General features: G+C 38.0%; 1 protein-coding gene across 1 annotated transcript in view; it reads right to left on the reverse strand.

The window, feature by feature from the left end:
* adgrb3 (adhesion G protein-coupled receptor B3) overlaps positions 1–21,578 on the reverse strand; it is an 86,923-nt gene that overhangs the window by 46,508 nt on the left and 18,837 nt on the right. The window contains exons 3-4 of the mRNA XM_061285704.1: positions 5,916–6,026; positions 3,857–4,018 (exon numbers count right to left, since the gene is read on the reverse strand). Of these exons, the coding sequence (XP_061141688.1) occupies positions 3,857–4,018; positions 5,916–6,026 (273 nt within the window). The remainder of the gene's footprint in view (positions 1–3,856; positions 4,019–5,915; positions 6,027–21,578) is intronic.

A 21,578-nucleotide genomic window follows, 5' to 3' on the forward strand; every position in this document is an offset into this window, starting at 1 on the left:
TTTTTGCATCCTCAAGATGCACTACTGCAACAATTGTTCCTCAATATTTTAAGAAAAAAAGTCAGACAAGTAAAACGGCAATCGCTAGTGAGTGAGCACCCACTTTCTTTTCATTTTTGTTTTCATTGCATGCCTCCTCATTAGTTGAGTTTTACAGGACAAAAGTGTTTTGTTCTAACTTTCTAATTTTACACAGTAGCTGGCAAAATATGTTGTTTGCAGTGAAATTTAATTCAGCATCTACAGCTGACAGATGGCAACTTCCTCCTCAAACTACAGACTGTGTTTACGATTGGTTCAAAGTTGTACTTTGGAAAGTAAAATATGGAAATCCGAGCAGGAGACTTACATTAGTTCACGCCTTGCTTTGACACCGGATAATTAATAGCAAAAGCAAACCTCTGTGGCCTTATACAATTTAGATCACCTGCAAAAAAGGGTTACAATGTATTTTGTATTCTGAATATTTGCAAAATATACACCAGTCGGACTGCTGACATTCAGACCGAGGTATACACCAAAGGGTTGACTTGAGCCTAGATTCTAAAATAAGTTTCTTCTTCTATCACTTCTTATCGGAACATTGCTCTAAACAAATCTAAAACTTGACCAGTGACCTGGAACAGGCAACAAATAGATTTATGGGTAGAAAGTACACTGCCCCCGACCTTGGCGATTGTCCGAAACAAGGCTGCTTTGTAGATGTAAAATGAATTGAAAAAAGGCAATAGTTATATCTCAAGATCAGTATTGGGTTATTTGTATCTTGGGAAGAAACGGATTGTTCCTGCAAAGCATTAGTCTCAGTCCCCTGCCTCTGGCCAACGCTTTGAAGCAGCAAACTAAAAACATGAAAAGTATAAATGAACACAATGTCTATAATATCTGCATTTGTGTCGCTGAGGTTTTTTGTGACCACTTTTTTTTTTTTTTAATATAATGCTGCAGCGTAGCAAATGTTCTGAGGTCAACCCAATAGAGAGACCAGCCTGTGAACTTGATAGACCGGTTCATAAATGTTCAATTTAGCAAAAGGAAATAGTTGTGTTTGTCACTCAATGAATTACTTCAAACACCTTGAATTATTTCTGCCGTTTGATTATGAAAACTAGTGCCTTCATCACATACAAAATATTATTAGATTTTTTTCAGAATTATAGCTTCAGAAGGCTTTTCAATTTTTTTCTTGAATAAAAAAGATTAGATTCAGCAGCGGGATCATTATTCCCACAATTGCACATAGTGGTGGTGGGGGGGCTAGAAATGGTAAGACCACAAACCTCATTCACTTAGCTGTTGTTCAAAAGTACTAAAAATTCATGGGTATGTGGAGTTTTTAACTATAAATGTCAAATATTCACTGACATTCTGTCAAGAAAAGCTGCCTTCAAAATAGACCCAGGTAATATGAATTCTGTTTAAAAAGAGGAGGTTTAAAAAGAAAACTCAAAAACCTTGATGGGTGACTTATATTGATTGAATGACATGAGTCACATTGAAACGGGGGAAAAAAAGAAAAAAAAGAAACAGAGGCGCCAAAGATGCCTTTTCCAATATTGATATTTCATTAGTATTAATGATCGATCAACATATTTTTACATGCAAAAAGCAATACATCTTGTATGCAAAAAGCATACAATTTTGGCATACGCCGGGTTGGGCACTGTACATGGTTCTACGTTGGCATGCAGAGATATGTTTTTATTATGAGTCAGTTCATTTGATGCATAAATTAATAACTAGAAGAAAAAAAAAAGCCAGTTGGACGTTTGCTTGGAAGGTTAGTGCCTCAACCCTCACAAGACGCAAAAATAGATGAGTTTCATATGAAGCAACAAAACAGCAGAATAGGTCAGAAGACAAATATTGATTTAGACATTTGAAAATTACAGTTATGGTCTTTTCTTCACACTCGCTGTGTGTGAAGAATATAAATCACTTTACAATTTTGTTTATCTAGCTTTTTATAAGGAAATGATGTTCTGGATTCATAATTGGCCAAAAAAAAATCAAAATGCATGAACTGGAAGAAATTTCCAATTCCACTATGTGGTTATTATTTATTTCTTTTTCATGTCAATCCTTAATACTGTTAGATGCCAACAGAAGTCATTCTCAGCTGTTATTTGAAATGATTCATTCTGTTTCTCTCGCGCAGTAAGAACATGGACCCTTTAGAACACAGGTGTCAAACTTAAGGCCCGGGGGCCAGATACGGCCCGCCACATCATTTTATGTGGCCCGCGAAGACAAATTGTGCATCAAATTTTTACTCGTCTGATTTGAAAACTAGTTATTTTTCAGTTTGTTTTGTAGCTTTTACTGTATATAATATGAGGTGCTATAACATTTATTTGGGTTGACAGTCATAATGGCCCACCGAACGAAGCTATGACTACAATGTGGCCCGTGAAAAAAACGAATTTGACACCCCTGCTTTCGAACATACTAGCCAAATTCCCACTTACATGTGCTGTATATAAAATTAAGTTCCATTCATACCAGATTTCTATGAGTCGAAAATGTCTCTCCTTGTATTCAGAAATAGGCCACTCTACACTGTTGGATACATTTAGACACATAATTTAACAGCTCCATCAAACCCCTTTATCAAGCGGTGAAATAATTTCCACATCGAATCACAGTACAAGGCTGCGTTCACACTTGTCTGGTTTAGTTGGGTGAAAACCAACTGTGGATGCCATTGCTCTGCTGGTACTGTTCATTTGGTCAAATGTGGCAAAGAAGCGCCTCCGCAATGTGAACTTTGGTGCGGAACAGTTCACTTCAGTTGAAGTGTGAAGACTAGATTGAAAAAAGACAGCCACTGTTAAAATGACAGCATAACATTCTTGACATGAAAATGACCTGGGTGCTGAAATGGCTATGCATCAGTGCCAGTTGATGGAAGCTTTTCATAACATTTCGATTGATTAAAAAAAAAAAAAAAAGCATAATTGCTATCTGCAACCCAACTTTTGTTTATAGGCGAAGGCGAAGGACCAAGTGTGCATGCACTCTTTTTTTTTTTTTTAATATAACTTTGTTTTTCAAAAAGTAAACATCTCAAGTTGAGCTGCTCACATGAACACGGTGTCCGAGAAAAACCACAAAGACAAACACTGACTCATCCGACATAATCAAAGAACTGGACCTCATGCAGCAGGACCACCAGGACTCCTAACAGCTTCACAGCTCAAGCCGTGAGAATTATACACAGTTACCCCCTAAGTGAACCATGAACTTCTCATCAAATGTGATTCCTGCCCTTGTATATTTTTGTTTGCTTTTGTTGTGCCACCACCAGTCCAAAATAAATTTGTGTTTGGTATGTTTGCACGAAGTAGATCATATTATAGCTCATTTGTTCTGTGATTGCCTCTATTTGTACTGGAAGAACATTTGAATTATTCTCGAGCATGAACAAGTGCCTGATAAAAAGACTTGATGACTCATTTGTCATATTAGTTGTTCTGGTTTAGGTTGAGGATGAAGGCTTGTGGGGTGGAAGGTGTGCTTTAAGAAACGCAGCCGAGCTATTTTTGAGTTTCCCCTGATAATCTTCAAGGAAATGACGCAGATGTTTTATCAGTCGCCGCGCCGTGCAGAATCAAGCGTCATTAAACCATTTTGCTGCGGATGAGGTGCCTTTTTGTTATATGGTGAAATCATAGCGGTGATAATGACAAAAAGAACCACACATTCACAAAATAACTGGAAAGAAAACACTTGATTAGGAGCGCTTCAAATGATGATTATAATACGTTGCAAGACACATTCCGATACAACACATTTCCTGCCATTTCAACAACAAATGAGTTCAAAAAAACATTCAAGAATCTGCGGCTAACACTACCTGGACAAGGGGCAGTGTTATTGCAAACCCTTGATTCTCTTAAAGGGCCGCTGCAGTGTGTTCCGTATGGTGAGACACATGTTCTTGTTCGCACCTGCGACCCTTGAGCGCATGTTACAGAGCAAGAGCTCCACTGGGACCACTCCTCTGCACCTGATTCACCTGTATGGGAGAAGGGTGACACTAGTTAAATGCAGCAATATGGTCTTGGCGGGGGTGGGGGGTGGAGGGGGCGGCTTAGGAGTGGCAAAGTGGGCAGTAAAATAGGACGAGGCCAAAGTTGGCCGGAATTCAAGTGGCAAGTTTTAAAGGCACCCAATTGTTCACTACACGATTTCTGTTTTTGTGATCATTGACAAATAGGTAATGGATTGTTTTGACAGCAATCACTAAGTAAGCATATCACTTCAAGTCATAACAAATGTGTATTTATACAAAGATCACAAAAAAGTGGGTATCAAAAATTTAACAGTAAACATTGTTGCATTCGAACGTTCTTTCAGTTCATCCGTATAAATTTTGCAAGCATTTCAGTGAAACAAAACACGTTGAAAAAGCAAGGTGAAAAAACACCATAAATAAATAAAACTTCATAAGATGATGGTGACATGCAAGGATGATGACATCTGATAAAACAAAATGGAAACTGTGAAGGGGGTTAGTTAAGAGGTGGGAACTGAGGATTGCCCTGCACTGCAGCAAAAACATTTCCTTGACTTGTGGCATTTGTACACTTTCTTGTTACCAATAAGTTAAAACTCGATTGCAGTTCATCACCCCCAAATATGATGAGTCCCTGTAAAAATAAAATAAATAACATTAAATTTGTTCTGTGTTGTAGGCCTTTTAGCCAACTGTGGGTTTTATTATTGTTTATATTTGAATTACTACTGATGCTGTTTATTAAAGTCATCAAATTAAAATTATTATAAGATAACAGATTCACAAAAGCCCACATGGGACCCAAACAGCAGCATATTTATGTCACCAACACCACAGTACAACAAAATGCCTCGTGCGCAATTATTATTATTATTTTTTTTTTTGACGTAATCATTTTATCTGAGGCTTATTGAAGGCAAGTGATCGCTTTAAGCACCCTATGCTCCTTACCACATAGCATACTAACAGAAATCGATTCAGCCAATTAGGTATCAGAAAACTGCAGCTAGATTTGGAGATTATAAAATAGACTGGAAGGTGGATCAATTTGTTAAATGAGGCAGCACAGGGAATGTAAATAATGAGAGGATGAAGAACAGAGAAGCCCTCCAATAACACACCTTGACAGGGATGCGACATATCGAAAGCGTGTGTTACAAGTCTTGATGAGTTGGATGTTAATTTTGTGAGATGGTAGGTTGCAAATTAAAAAGGAAATGGACAGTGTTTAAAAGGTGTTAAACAAACAGCAATGTGAACAGAACAACAAATGGTAAACACTTTCCCAAAGCAAACAAAGAACAAAACTCTCCAGAGGAAATAACCCACTAATAAACTAAATACTACTTTTAAAAAAAAATAATAATAATAACTTTAATTATAATATAACATGAGAATGAACTCAATATTTTACCTTGGCATTTTATGGTTGACTTTACTTTGCTGTTTTGATTGTTAAGCTCCACTCAAGTCTCATTATGTCTTCATTTGTCAGTCATTTGGCATTAAATTTATTATAAATTGGAGAAAACAACTACATCTGGGCCTGAGTTTTAAAATTAGTATTCTGTGAGTACGCTGAATTTGTAAACATCTAAATGAGAATATATTAACCATACCCACATTCCTGTTCCATGTTCAAAGTTAATCATAAATAAATGAAACAGGTGCCTTATTATCTCTTATGTAGTCATCGAGAATGGGTTGGGAAAATAATAATAATAATAATAATAATAATAATAATAATAATAATAATAATAATAATAATAATAATAATAATAATAATAATAATGCAAAACATTTCCACTCAAGAAGGTGCAGTACAAAGAGAGAGCATGCATGATGAAATTAAGTTTAGTTAAGAAAATAAAATAGGGAAATATAACTATCATATTACCAGTTTGTGCCATAAATTTAGCAGATTCAGCTTGCTCCTGCAGGGCCTTTGTGTCATGAACTGATCTTGGCCGCTGACTTTTTACTGTATGCTCTCCGATCATTCCATATTCTATGAGACAAAATAGAGGTTGATATGAAAAGCTAGGCTTAGACAACAAACTTATTACATACTTTTTGGTCAGGATGTTGGGAACAAACGCAGTACATGGCTGGAAACAAAGACCACACATGTTTGTATTTAATCTGTCCTTCACTCAAGGGCATAGAACAATGCAACAAATTTAAGGCTGAAGTCAAATTATTAATTGAGCTTGTAATCAGAGTGTCGACACATTGCAAACATGCAAATTAACTCACATCGCTTTTACTTGACTACCACGTCAATCAAACCGACAGCCCGCCCACCCGCTCTCCCGCATAACCAGGAAAAAAAAAAGAAACCAAAATGAAAGTAAGATGTGTAAGCTGTAAGAAAGCCACAGAGGAGGGGGTCATGGACATAGCATGCGATTGATCCACAGTTTCCTCTATTGTTTCATTTCATTGTGCCGGACTCGGGCCAAATGAATATATTGTATTTTGAGCGAATTACTCACTTTGTCTTCAACACAGGGACAAAGTGATGACAACACGGACAAAAGTAATAGTTTTCTCATCTACCAGTCTAATAGCTACCCAATAAATGCTTATCGCAAAGGCAAATTTGTTTAAGTGGAAGATAAGAACCTTTGTCAGTGCGATAATCATTACTAAATGTTGAACAGGTGATGAATAAAAGAAATAAAATAAAAGTCCCACAATCACATTGCTATTGCTTATTGCTGTCATCGGGCGGAATCCTCATACCTCCAAAATTATCATTTCAAGAAACCAAAAAACATTTGCAAGCATTTTTGTTCCACCATTTTCATCCTCAAAGAGAACACGCTATTTTTACGCCATTAGTCAATTTGTTAAAAAAATAAAATAGTGGTTTGAAAAGTAATATTGATTTTTTGAAAAAATATATACAATATACACAATTTGTGACAAAGGAAGTTTCAGCCTGACAACAGAGCCATATTAGTAATTCAAGCAGTCAGAAAGCACCAGTCATTAAAAGGGAGAATTTTCCATATCCACCAAAATATAGTTTAATTCCTAATAGCTTAAAACTGGAACACACTTGCTCAACCGTGGGTGTCAATGAACGCCCCCATGGAAATAATTTATGGATGGAAAAGTTTGCAACAAAAATGTAGCCATTTATATAATTTATTCAAACAGGGCTGTTCCATATAAGTTTTGACAGATTAGACAAACGTATTATTATTAATTCAAAGGGGCTTGTTTCTTGTCTTTGGAATTCGGTGGCGTTACCGTTTCTCAAATGATCCATAATTGGCTAGTCAGTATGAAGTTATTGTGATTGTTTAGTCTTCATTCTATTCATTCGATGACAATTAACTTCTTTAGTTGTTACTAAACTACTCAGTCTACTAACTGAACATTGGGTCAAGTCCTAGAGGCAATTACCGGTGTTTGGTTTAAGTCATGCTTAAATATAACCGTCATGTGATTCCCCACATGTGACATTTTTAATCACACTTTTGTGATAATATTACAACTGATGGCCTCTCTTTAGATTCAAAGATGTTTGATTGGGCGGTGTGAGAAAGGATGAAAAAAAAAAAGAAACAATAAAAGTACAGAAAAAGTAATTCTATCGTGATATTAATTCAAATCAGTGTGGAGAGGACAGATTACGATCATTTGTTAGAAGCACGGTGAAATAAATCGCTTGAACTACATTACTAGAGCAGAACGCTTTAAAATGTCACTCTTGAGACAATGCAATCTTCAAGTAGGGAGAGCTATTTAGAGCTATCAAATGTCTGGAATTGAACTTAAAACTCATGTATCTTCATTCAAGATTATTGAGGAATAAAATTGTTGGCATCCATCAAACATCAGATTTGATCAATATAGAAATCCATCATGGTTATTTTATATCTTTAGATGAGATGAATCATTGACTTTAGCAGGCCTGCATATAATCTAGCATGCATGACCAATTTCTTTTTGAAGACAGAATAAAAATAAAATACTTTTTCTTGCTGCTACAATGAGACAGCAAAGTATTCGGAAATGGCAATATTTTTCTTTTGACTATAAATGAATTGTTTGTATTTTTTCCCCTTGAACCGATGAAGAATATCCAGGAACAACCCCACTTGAGTTTGGATTATTTTTACCCTGGGAAGCAAATGTTCTCATTTTTAAAGAATCCAGTTAGGACTCAGGATCATACAATAGAGAAATAATGCTATATACAGCCATACCTCAAGTTTCTATCGACTTGACATCAACAAATCATTAGAGGTTAAAGAATGAGATTGGGCTATTTTCAGCTAAAGCGAATTTCTGAAAACTGATTGGTTGACCTCCATAAATTACACTGCTTAGCAGATTCATCTTATCTCTGTAATCATTTTGAAAAGGAATATCATGCTTTTGCATCTGTTTGATTCTTAAACTGGTCCCTCAGGGTTAGATCTGCCTCTATTCTGAATATGGAACAAAGAAAGGAGCTAACAATGGGCAAGTTTAAGTTGAATTTGCACCATAACCACACTTGTAACGCAAATCATCTTAACACAAATGATTACTTGTGGCCACTGGGCTGTGACTGAACAGGAAAGCAGAGTTCGAATGTTGAGCTGCCATCATGGTTGAGTCTCATCCATGCCAACTATTCCGGTGAGCCTGATTTGTAGAGCTCAGGAGCTTTTCGGAGCCGTCGCAGCTCAGCGATGCTCTCAGGCCTAATTAGCGTCCATATTTACAAAGATATTCCAGCATGATTTAATTAATGTCCCACAACTGATTCTGTGCCGTACACTTGACAAACAAGTCAAGATGTATCACACAGTCCAAATTCCCAATGTTAATAATTTTTATCGGTATTCTGGCTTTGATCAACTACATGTTGGGAATTTGAGGCTTGAAGCATCAGTGGTGATCCTGCCAGCCACATCTCTACTGTATGGACGTGTTCCATGTGCAATTATTTTCGCAGGCTGTCTTGTGTCCAATGACTGATGGATCTAACCTTGTTTGTACTGCAGACCACTGGCAGCAAGGGTGCTACCCGGGGGGAAAAAAATCTCACTTCCCTATGTTTATGCAGCAAATTTAATACATTGCTTTTTAGGACCCCTGTCAGTCATCTGTCCTTAGCATCACTCCCCTTTCACGGTAGCACTGGCTGGAAGTAGCTCCTATTTGTTACCCTTGATTTATTCCTGACCAGCCATCTCAAACGGGACTCTTAATGAGTGGCACTTCATTACTGCTGCACTTTGAAGAGTTTAAGATCCCAAAATAGCGACAAGCGTTTAGTCCACGCAGACCAGAAAGAGGAATACCTCATTACTCAATGCTTGTCTTTGATCCACTTCCCAACAGCTGAGCTTAGGAGGCTGGCACATTGTAGTTGAATGTGAAGCTATTTTTGGCTTTGTAAGGGGCTTAAACCTGGTTTTAGAAAAGCTCTGACAATGGGGAATGGCAAGAATTAATTTTAAATGTAACCAATAGAAAGTTTATCAGGATAGGTTTTGAGGATAAATGAATACTTACTATTGTATTTGTTTGTGTGTATCCATCCATTTATTTTCTACACTGTCTAGTTTAGGATCATGGGTGAGTTATAGTGCCCTTCTCTAGTCACTAACCAATCAGACGGCATATCAGGTCAACTACTTTCACACACACACTCACGTTCAAAGCTGTGGGTCATTTCAAATATTTAATAAACCACACATGCTTGTCTTTCCAATTAAGTTGAAGTATCTGGAGAAAACCAACAACTCTAGTGTTTAGTCACAAGCCAATGAGACGGCGGCACACAGGTCTACCACTTTCACACACGCACTCACCTGTGGGTAATTTAATATATAATATAATAATATATTTAATATACAAAACAAACTCTGAAAATAGCAAATATACTTTAGATACGTATGTTCTCCAACAGAACTTCATCAACTGTTTTTACACTTAAAAAAATCACTTCAAAGCATTGTGGTTGTGTATTTTTATATTAAACTCACTTCACTGTTAGAAATAGCTGTACGAATTGATTTCTGATTCGCTATAATAATAATGAGTCATGTATTGGTAATGAAGAATGTTTTCCAATCAACATTTCAGTATCAGACTAGTTCATTGTATTTTATTGTACAGCTATTACAGAAACATTTTAATTCTGGCACAACCTGAAGGATGGACCCTAGAAGAAGTTAAAAATAAAAGAGTCAATTTGTCCTTCATTAAGAAAATGAGGGGGTTGCGCTGAATCTGAAAATGATCATCATATTATCCGTCATATTTCTCCTGCCATCTGTTTGCTTGCTCATGACTCCTCTAATGACTAATGAGATTGCAGCCAAATTAGAACTCAGTGGAGCCGCCAATGCACCTCATTGAAACGGATGTGAACTCTCCTAAAAACAAGAAATAATTCAGAAAGACACTGAGAGAATAGTGTGTCGTAAGCAAGCTTAATGCATTTTCTTGCGCTGATATGCAAGCAATGAGCGGCCTCTGAAGAAAGAATCCAAAAAATCATTTGCAGCCCATATCCAAATCACCAGGTTATCGAGCAGTACCGCGCTGGGCAACCTAGATGGAGCTCTGACGTTATCAAAGCACTGCATCAAGAAGCCCTGTTGCTGGGTGCTATAAACAGATGACACCCCCCCCCCCCCACACACACACACAAGTCATGCAGGCATTGGCGCTTTTGTTTTCATATCGCTTCAATTCATCCAAACAAGCATAAATTGAATCTTCGCTGCTGTTGAAAGCCACAACGTTAAATGCATTCCAAGCATTATACTCTAACAATGTACCACTGTGAAAACAAATATTTCATAATAAAAGGTTGGATTAAATAACAGGGAAACTGAACATATCACCAGCAGCAAATGGAAGATCCTCCCTTTCAGTTTCATCTTCCCCCTAAGATTTACCCTCTGCATGATAATGCCAGGCGTGTATTGTGATTTCAGTTACGCTGCATGATGCTATCAGAAAATGGCTCAGCCTATGGAACGTTTTCAAGAGAAAACGATGCCAAGCTTGCAGCTTATAACTAGCAAGATCCTCAGCTTTTCCCCCCCCAAAAAAAGTGCGCTGAACCACCCATGAGTAAAATTGCCGCCGCTGCAAGGCACAACTGAAAAGGACTACTGTGCACTGACAGAAACAAGTATGGAAGCAGATTACTAATGAAACCGACTGGGAGCACCACGGCTAATTCTGAAAATACTCGTATAATAGTATACTGCATTGGATACTTATATTCAGGATTCTTTTGTTTCGGGTAATGGTGTTATGATTTGAGAGTTTATAATTATCCATCCATTTATTGTTTATCGTTTGATTAATATTCTTGTATTCATCCTGCAGTTCAATGGCAACCAATCCAGAGTGTAATCCACCTCTTGCACAAACGTCAGGTGGAATAGTTTCCAGCTCGATGACAGGATAGATGGATGAACATTGTTGTCATCTGCTATTTAGTTACTGTGGTGTATTGGTCACTGGCGGAGCTACGCTATTTTTTTCCTTGGGGGGGGGCTGTGGGGTGGCCAAACAATTATCAATGGGTCCCAAAAAAACCCCCCAAAAAAAACAAAGCAAAAATTTACAAAGCCCAAAAAATGTTCAGAAAATGCTGATAAACATCCATTATGTGCTCCCTAAATTGGACGAAGGGAAATGTAGAAACAAATATTCGGGGGGAATCTTATGTATTGATATGAAACCATAATACTATACTTCCTCCTTGGTGGAGGTCTTCGCTTCCTTTTACATTAAACATCATTATGGTAGTTTTTTTAACTGGGTGAAAACATACAGGAAATGTCCGAGCACGGAGACGTCGAACTAGCAGCTCTTGGCATCAATGTGGAAACACACAAGCCCAGGAGATGACCTGGCACTAACACACACACACCGCCAAGCTCGATGCCACCATGCCAGCCGTGCATCTGTCAAGTGAGAAACATGACACATTTTTATAGCACCTTTTGCATCCACCGCCAGTTTTTAGACAGCATATCTTGTTCTTTTCTGAGCTATTTTGCTTGGCATGCCAAGTAGTGACCTTGGTTTCATAGAGTCATAGTTTGCGCACTCATGGAAATTCCCACCTATCCGAACTGAAGATAGACATCAAAAATAAAAAGAAAAAAGCGCAAAACACAATAAGGGCATTTTCACCTTTAAGAGAGAATGGATGACCACATTGTGAAGCAAGATAAATCATTTCCAACAAGCCCCAAATGAGACTTTCATAATTCATGCTGTCAGTTTTTCCACGGCTCCAATCATGTCTTCTTCTTTTGGAGCGGTAAAACCCAGAGCTTCAGACTGCCACCCTGCATCTATCAACGTAGGGGACATTGTGTCATATGCAAGTTAGTCATGAGGAAGAGGCCTGCAACATGCCCTGTCTTGGCTCATTGACTAAGCTCATGTTAAAGCAAATACCCTCTCAGAAATAATTACAAGGACACAGTGGTGATGCTGAAAATGTCCTTAGACAAGAGCACAACAGCGGCGAGATGGGATTTTTATTTAATAGATTCTGATACCGAGTTGGGGAGCATCACATCACATTTATAACACTTGTTTCATGGATATGCATGGCTGCACTGGACTCTATTTGCTTTGTCCATGCATTATTGAGTCCTTTTTTTTTGCTTGACTCCTTTTAAAAGACAACATTTATATCATTTCCTGATATTTCTATATGTCATGCTAGAAACAGTTTAGGACTCTTCTAATCATATTTTTGATAATAATATATTTCGCACACCCGTGTCATCATTTTACTCTGATTTTCAGTTTTGTCCTGTCTTTTTATCATAAGGATACTTTATGCTAGTCCTTTTTTTTTTTCATGAATACACAAAATGCATTTAAATGTTGCCTGAACCTTGATATTCAAGACAAGACAAGGTGATATTCCGATTATAAATATACAGTGTAATAATCATGTCACACTCAAAAGTGAAGATTTATAGAAGCCTGCACCGTGACAGCTGCTCAAGACAACATGTTGTCAGTTTGAAGTTGAATGTTAATTGACTATAAAGCCATATATTGAAACTCCTCGCTTTGGATAGTGTTCACTGGGGGACATTAATATCGACCTTTCAGACTGGATTGTGAATAAAAACAACTCTATTTTACTGTTTATTGAGTATCTTTACACAATTGCAGTGTCAACTGAATGCAAAATATAAACGAAGTTCCTTCCTAATTCGTTCCTGTGAGTGACACCAAGAATAATGTTTCCTGTTATCTTCTCCGGACATTAAGAACGGGTTCTCAAAACATTCATTTATGCAGATTGAATTTGATCTCTGATGAGTAAGTAATAACTGACTCAGTGGGATTATTTGCTTAGATGTGCTTACAAAGCAGTGTCACGTTATCAAATAGGCATGTGCATGTAAGAAAGGAATTACATGATTAGATCAAGTTGCAGCATTCATTGACGTCACCGCTTGTCGTCTCTTATGATTCATAATGCGATTGATCAGCGAAGTTGCTTTGTTGTATTTTGAGTAGCGCGCTGACTGAATTCGATGTAATCCCATCACAAGCACATCGTGACCTTGTGGCGAAAGACTGCATTCAAGTGATACCGCCTTAAAAAATGTGGAAAAATGTATGAGAAGGAGTTGGAAATGAGTAATCCGTGAACGTTTCTTGTTTTAGCGAGCAAGCGAGGCAGCCATGGGTGGCATTAGTATTGGGAATTAATTGTTTTTTAATGTGCACGTCTCCACGATGCAACGCCACAAAGCTATGCACCATTACTGCGGTCAATTAGCCATTCGACATTCTACTGTTGGCCCAGTGTATGGAATTGATTACCGCGTCAAAAGGATTCCCTGCAGTTACCATGTCTCGAATATAAAGCGTTATGAGGGAGAAAAAACAAACATGTTTAACATGTTTCAGGTCATTCAGATTACAGTTCACAATATAAAACCTAATTATCCCATATAGATGCACTCATACCTAACAGGATTCGCTTGTTACGTATTTTTCCCAGTCAGCAGTCTTATAATTGGACAATAGTTTCTCATTAAAAAAAAAACGGGGAAAATGCATTATTAACGAAATCAATGTTTCTAAACACGTGGTGCGCAGAATATTAGCGGCCCCCACCAATCCCTAAGTGATCTGTGAAAAGGAGAAAGTTTTAGAAAGAAAATGTGAATTACAAACATAACTAAACCATATTGGATTAAACATATTCCATTCTGTGTCTGTTTTGGGGAATCTGTCTGAAAAGCTCTGAAAAGTTAACCTTGATACATTTTCTTTTGTGAAACACCCGCTTTGTCCATTTGGTGGACTGAAAAAAGCAGCAAAGAAGTAAGACTAACCAAGGACAAATAGGAAGTTCAAAAAGCCCATGACGTGGGTAGTCCCACTTCTTCTAGCAGAAAAGCATCTTTGATTTATTCTGTGTTTTTGCTTATTGTTGTTGATGTACATATCTGCTCTGTAACATGGTCCAATGTTCAATTCGCTGCCGTTACAGAAAGGCGTACTGTTAGGGCAATATTGACAGTATATGTATTCTTGAGTCATGAAAGCACTTCGAAATATTGATAGCAGTAAAATAAATGCGGCTTAACAGATTCAATCCCGACTAAATATGTTATTCATCTGTTTCTCTTGGGTTATCGTCCTCAACATATCCCCCGTATCGTCTGTATCTTCATGCGAGTCAGGCCATCCTCTCGTGAGTCATCCTAATGAGAAACCCTATCCACATATAATTTTCCCTCTCATCAACAAAACGTGTGTGGTCCAAAAAGTCTTTTCATGCATCCCCTTCCGACAATCTAATTAGAATTTATTGAGACTAAAGTTAAACCACCAAAAGCTCAATTCTTGCTCTGAGCTTGCTCGTTAAAAGAGACCGGTGCATTAAATGGATAAAGAAATCATAATAATTCAGACTGTTCCTTTCACCTCATTATGGTATTCAGAGGCACTGATTAATGCACATTTTCTGGATTTCCTCCTCATTTTAAAATGGACCAGTGGTCACATAAATCAGCTGCATTCACCCAGTAATTGAATCTCCATGGACATAAAAGGTCATTGGAGAATTTGTTTTGTGTGCCCAAGAAAGGTCGAAGACCCCTGATATCCTCAATGACAATTCTTTGACACAAACAAATTAATTAATGAAATAATAACTCATCAGGTGTTCGCAATATAATGCAAGGTCTCTTGGGTTGTTTACGTTTAGCTTATTTTGCAGCAAATCTGGCTGCCCCGCTGATTGCTGAGTCAAGTGTTTTTATTTACATCAGGCCCTGTGATATAAATATCATCTGAAACACATTAGCAAGATTGCAATAGGGGGTGGGCAAACGTCATTAAATATACTTTCAGCAAACACCATTTGAGGCTGTGCCAGATTACGAGCTGACATGAATGACGGATTGATCCGAATAAAGTTGACAGTCTGAAAGATCAGTGTGCTCGGGCTTCTCATTTATTGGCTGTCTGAGAGACAAAGACTATTTTCGTGTAGCAGACACAGAAGAAGTCAATACCTAATGAGGGTCTAAGACAGAACTCTGATCCTTATAACATGGTGGAACTAAGGGCAAATTATCTCCATTGAAAAGGAGGAAAAGGTGTTTGCAAGCTGCAACCTTTTCTTAGTAATGGTGAACCACAACTTTTCCTGTTCAGTTGCACTCAACCCATCCAAATCTTGCAAATAACAGACAACAATAATTACTTTTTGTCTTTCCATCACCAGATATATCAACCTTGAACTGCACAGAAGTGATGTTGAAAAATGTGTCTAAAAGATGCATTAGCAAAGCAATAAAATCATCTTAACCATAAAACAAAAAAAAGAATTTGACTGCAATCAGAGAAACATAAGGAAGTGTCTTGAAATAGTAATTCAGCACAAAGTTGCACGATAGATTTATGTGCCTTTGGCTGTGCAAGTCTCTAAAACTTTAAAAGTTAGACATATTCACATTCTTAATAGGCTTACAGGCTTATATAACATTATGGATTGGTTACAAGTTACACTGCAAACATTTTTATTGCTTGTTTCATTTCTGCCAATAAAAGAAGAAGCTTGATACCTTCACACTAAGTTTGTTATTCTTTTTGTCAATGTGGAATTCACAGTGTGCGATCATTACCAAAAGATTCTAGTATTTTTTTTTACATAAACCAAAGAGCTGAATCATGACAGAATCCATTAAGAGACTCCTCATCAATCCAGGGAAACATTAAGCAGAGAGCTGAAAGTAAGTGGGAAAAAAATCTATTTTAATTTAAAAGCAGATATTAAAAAAAAAGTTGTTGGAAAGAAGAGGAGACAAGAGGGAATCTTGATTGGGTATTAAATATATGTAAAAATGTGTCAACTATGCAACTGACAGACACTGTCTACAGGTTTTTCATACCTGGATATATATATTCGAGTACTTTGGTATGTATTTGACTAACTTACCGTAAATATTGCTGAATTTAAACAGTCACATACTGTACGGTTAATTCATTCATTTGGTTTCATTGTTAAATACAGAATGAAATATATATTCTTTTATGTACTTGGGTGCTCGTATAGTCCAATTTGCTGCTGTAAAACATGACTCATAAAGGCTAATTCTATTTAGTACTTCAGTGGATGAATATGTAATATAATATTGATGATAAAAGAAAAAAGAATATCTATACATAGATATAGATATATCTATATATAGATATATATGAAATTCAGTCCGGCATGATAATAAAGAAGTGTACATCTTTTGCTATAATATTACTTTTGAATGTTCAGTATACTTTGCATGTTTTCTTGTCTTGACACGTTGAACATGACTGTATTCATCTTCATAAATGCAACATGCTGCTACCAAGGCCACAGCACCAGATACAAGCTGATTCTGATCTGATCTTGCAATAAGTCAACACCAATGAGCCCTTTCTATTTCTTCTCTTTTTAAAACCGTCTCTGCCATCTGTGACTTGGCAGCATGTAATTAGTGGCCTCCCATGTGGTCAAAGTATGACCACTTTTTTTTTTCTTCACTTCAAACTCTTCATCACAAGTCAGATCTTTCTTTTCTCTGACTTCCCTTGAGCTTATGATAGATGCAGACGAAGTAATGCCCATGGGGAATATCACAAAAACTCAAATCAGCGGGAGATTTTCCTTCATTATCCTTTGCTTGCCGTGTCAGTCAATGCACTTTGGATGTAGCATCGCTTCTAACTTTTCCTTTTTCCCTACATTTCTCTCTTTCTTTGTAGAGATGTGAGCAAATGTCACCAGTACCACCATCCCATTATGGGAGAGTTAGAGTTCACCTCCTTGATTATAATGCTATTCATTTGCCTTTCAAACTGTCACAGCACTGTCAAGAAACTTTTCATGGCAGCCGGCTTTGAAACAACGGAGCAACGGAAGAAGAAAGAGCAACCGTAATGCGCAGTTTGATGTCAAGCAGCAGGGTGAAGCTTTGTGTGTGTGCGTGTGTGTCAGTCTGGAAACTCCTTATATGTTACAAATAGAAAGCAAACTTATTGTTTCTTTCGGTAACTACATGTGGTCAGCAGGATTGGAATTTTTAGAGAACTGATTTGAATGAAAGTGCAAATAACCCTTACGGTATTCTATTTCTCTGCTGTTTGGGAATAGCCAGGAACAGACGGTGTTTTGAATAAAAGTGCAAAAGAGCTTCACGTTATCCGATATCCTTTGGGAAAACCCGGAAACAGACCCTTTCTCATCATAAGTTTACATCATTAATTTTAATATGAGCCAATTGTTCTAGCTTAAAAGTAGCTTCTTAACATCGTGTATTGATCATTTACAAATGTTGTTAAGTGCTTATCTTATATGATTGAACATTGTGTAGAAAAAAACTTAACCTGAAAGACCATTTGTATTTTATTTAGTCTTTTTTGGGGTATGATTTTTCCTAAATGTATTGTTGATGTTAGAATTAATGACATCAATATCCTTACCCAGTGATGTACTTACTAAAATAATATCAGAATAATGCAGAATAGTATGTATTTGATTCAATGTATTTACATGTGCAACCTATAAAGTCCATTTCGGGAAACCTACAGCTCACCCAATGTGTTAACAAGCGGTCTTAAATAGCCTCATAAAGCCGGAAGCTTTGGTTTCCAATGCTTAGGATTTCTTTCCAATTAATGGATTAACGCGGAACATCCATACCTACTTATGAGCAATCAATACCAACATAAGGCGATTCAAACATCAACAGACTTGTATCTATATTTTTACATGCGATATGTTTATATACTGGCGGCTCGATGGCGCACTGCTCAGCACGTCTGCCTCACAGTTAGGAGGGCGTGGGTTTGATTCCACCTCCGGCCTTCCTGGTGTGGAGTTTGCATGTTCTCCGCGTCCCTGCGTGGGTTTTCTCCAGGCATTACGGTTTCCTCCCACATCCCAAAAACATGCATGGTAGACTGATTAAGCACTCCAAATTGCCCCTAGGTGTAACTGCGAGTGTGGATGGTTGTCTGTCTCTATGTGGCCTGCGATTGGCTGGCACCGATGACTCATAGGCTCCAGCACGCCCACGACCCCCATGGGGTCCAACGGTAAAGAAAATGTATAGATGAATGGATGTTTATCCATCAGTAGTGTGGTGCCTTCTAATCTATTCAAGAGCAACTCTGGTAAGACAAGGGGACGGCAAAGTGTGGCCTCAGTCAGAACAAAACTTCTTTTGTTTGCTACTTCACTGAGCATCACTGATGTTCTGCGGCGTCTGCTTGATGTAGCCTCTGTCCAGGAAAAGATCTCCTCATCATTGCCAAGTGAAGCAGGAATAGGCCTACTGTCGCCACTTTCCTTTCCACTTCGGCTACAGTTGAATGGTGGTGGCACATGGAAGATTAAAACACTGCCTAACGTGGGAATCGACCAGGAGCCTTTTAGTCTTTTCAATCCGTTTAGACCGGGAGGAGTAAATATCGAGTATCCTCCATATCACTTGAAAATTAAATCTAAGGATGAAGAAAAGAGAATCGTATGCTTAGTTCTTGTTACCAAGCAACCACAAAGTCAAAAATGTGCTCACTTTCCTGTCCAGATTCAAGGCAGGGTGGAAGTAGTGTATGTCTATGTGGGGGGCTCATTTTGGAAAAAGCCAGTTAAAGGGCCCAATATTGAGAGTGGGGATAGCGAATTAAGTATGAGTGGTGCTTGAAATTCCTTTAATGAGAGTCGGGCTCATTTTGAAGCATTAAATTCAATGCACAAGTTGATGTGACTTGAATCAAGATGCAGCTGGCTGGTTGGGTTTGCTAAAGCAATTTGTGGGGAAAGAAGAAGCCAGGGGGAAAACAGAGGGACTCATTTTCAATTAATTTTGCTGCGTAATCCCACTGATTCTGTTTTTTTTATGCAGAGGAATTATTTAAAATTCAAAAAAACCTGAAAAACCTTTTTTCACTTTGTTTTTACAAATATAGGCCACCCTGTTGATTTTAGATTTCTAGCTGTCTCTGGATAAAAGTAAGGACATAGGTTAAATTATTCATTTGTTATCTTGCGAGCATTTAAAGACAACCTGAATATTTTCAATGCTGATGCCATAACCATTTCAATGTTCAAATTATTCACGTGCGCTCATGTCGCTAGCCAAGGCTCTGCCGCAGATTACAAGTGACTCATTCTTAACAATGCACACAAAGTTTTTAATTATAGAGTTACATGTGTTTGCAGTTATCCACACTCACAGATAATAACCATCCTATATTCATGTGCTGCTGCAGCAGGCCGGACTCACATGACATTACCGCCCACCTCAATGTGGCAGGGCCCGCTGCCTGACAGATGTCAACTGCATTAGAATAATGCAGGAATTCTTTGCGTTGGATAATCTGACTGGAGCGTGGTTCAAGAAACACACATTACCATTTGAGTGAATGTGAAGCTTTAAAACAACAGAATTTAAAGTGGGATTTAAATGTGTCCCCTTTCTCCTTCTTTATTTTCATATTTTTATGTTTAACTATGTCTGTCCTTACCACGTGAATCCATTTAATAACTCAAGGTCAATACAATTAAAGAGTATTGCAGAAAATAAACATCACAATATCAGTTTAGATCATGTTTATGGGCCTATTGTTTTGGAAGCATTAAATTCCTAAAATGATTGACATAACATTATGTTTCGCCACTGTGTAGACTTTAAGAGAGAAGAGCTGTTAAGGGTTACACAGCACAAATCTGCGACGCCTCCGGTGCCATTAATCTAAATTAATGCTGTAAAAAATATGTCATAATATTGGACTTGAAATATGATAAATGTTCATTTCAGCCCATCCATAATTAAGTCTCCTTAGCCGAAGAGCTTCCTCAGCCCATGAACGCATCAAAGGTGACCTTATGCTTTTTCTCAAAACAATCCACTAATGATGGGGATTGGCTCTTAAAAAGACTCGACTTATTAAATGTAGTGGAGTGGAGCATTTGAATTTATCGAATCTGTGAGCCGTATAAATGTGAGTCAATGAGTGGAAAACGTGCAATTATCAAATCTTGCTGCAAAACCTCTTCAAGGGCTGCCACTATATCAGAACAGAATTCCAATTGTGATACATTAAAGGAAAATGCTCATATATTATGCTACCCCCCCCCCACCCCATTGAGATTGAAAACGAGGTGTTTTTGCATTAAAAAACACGGAACAAGTTCGCAGACTAAATCAAACAGCATGTATCACCGTGACCCAAATCCTTTTGTTATTAACAACTTCATGGTGTGTGTTCCAGATTTACATCCAATAAAGTGTCGGGAGAGGGTGCAGTAATATTTAGTGACAATCACCCACTTTAAATACCCTGGACATCCTTTCAACTCGAGCTGGCTAAACCAGTTGTACATTTTTTATGAGTTAAAATCTTCTGCTGTTGTTTGTATTAATATTCCTGCTCTTGCGAGCATCTGACAGAACCACTGATCCGCAAGAAGCAGATTGGAGGGAGAAAAATGGAAATGCAAACAGTCTGGATTCTCCGCTCACGCAAGCAGCTATGAACATTTAGTAAGAGCCGCACAATCCTTCACTCACTGGTTCATTATCTGCGTTGTGTCAGTTGTCCTTCTTGAGTTCTATAAGTGCCATATTGTATTGGACAAACCCAGGTAGGCCAGGAGGTGCATTCGCTCCATGCACTGGCCTTCCTGGTAATGAGGTGGAAGAGAGCGTCAGCCTATTGCCAGCTGGGAGGCACAGTCCACTGGTGAGTCAGTCAAAGTGTAATAGGCAAAGCCAAGACATAGAGGCAGTCAGACTGATGTCACATGCGCTGCAGGACACGCTAATAATAGGATGTGTTTATGGAAATATCAAAATATAACATGCCACAGGGTGTCTTGGCAAGCTTTGGTGGGGGGTGGAGGTTGGGAGGGGGATGACAACATGTACACTGCGATTTCCCATCTGGCTCGCTAACCTTTTTCATGCCTTCCTTGCTCCTCTGTGTCACTTCAGAAAACCATCTAGACGAGACAGTGTTATGTGCACATGTGGGCCTGGAAGTTCATTGA

Source organism: Syngnathus typhle, linkage group LG8, assembly GCF_033458585.1.
Source record: "Syngnathus typhle isolate RoL2023-S1 ecotype Sweden linkage group LG8, RoL_Styp_1.0, whole genome shotgun sequence".
NCBI classification, from domain to species: domain Eukaryota; kingdom Metazoa; phylum Chordata; class Actinopteri; order Syngnathiformes; family Syngnathidae; genus Syngnathus; species Syngnathus typhle.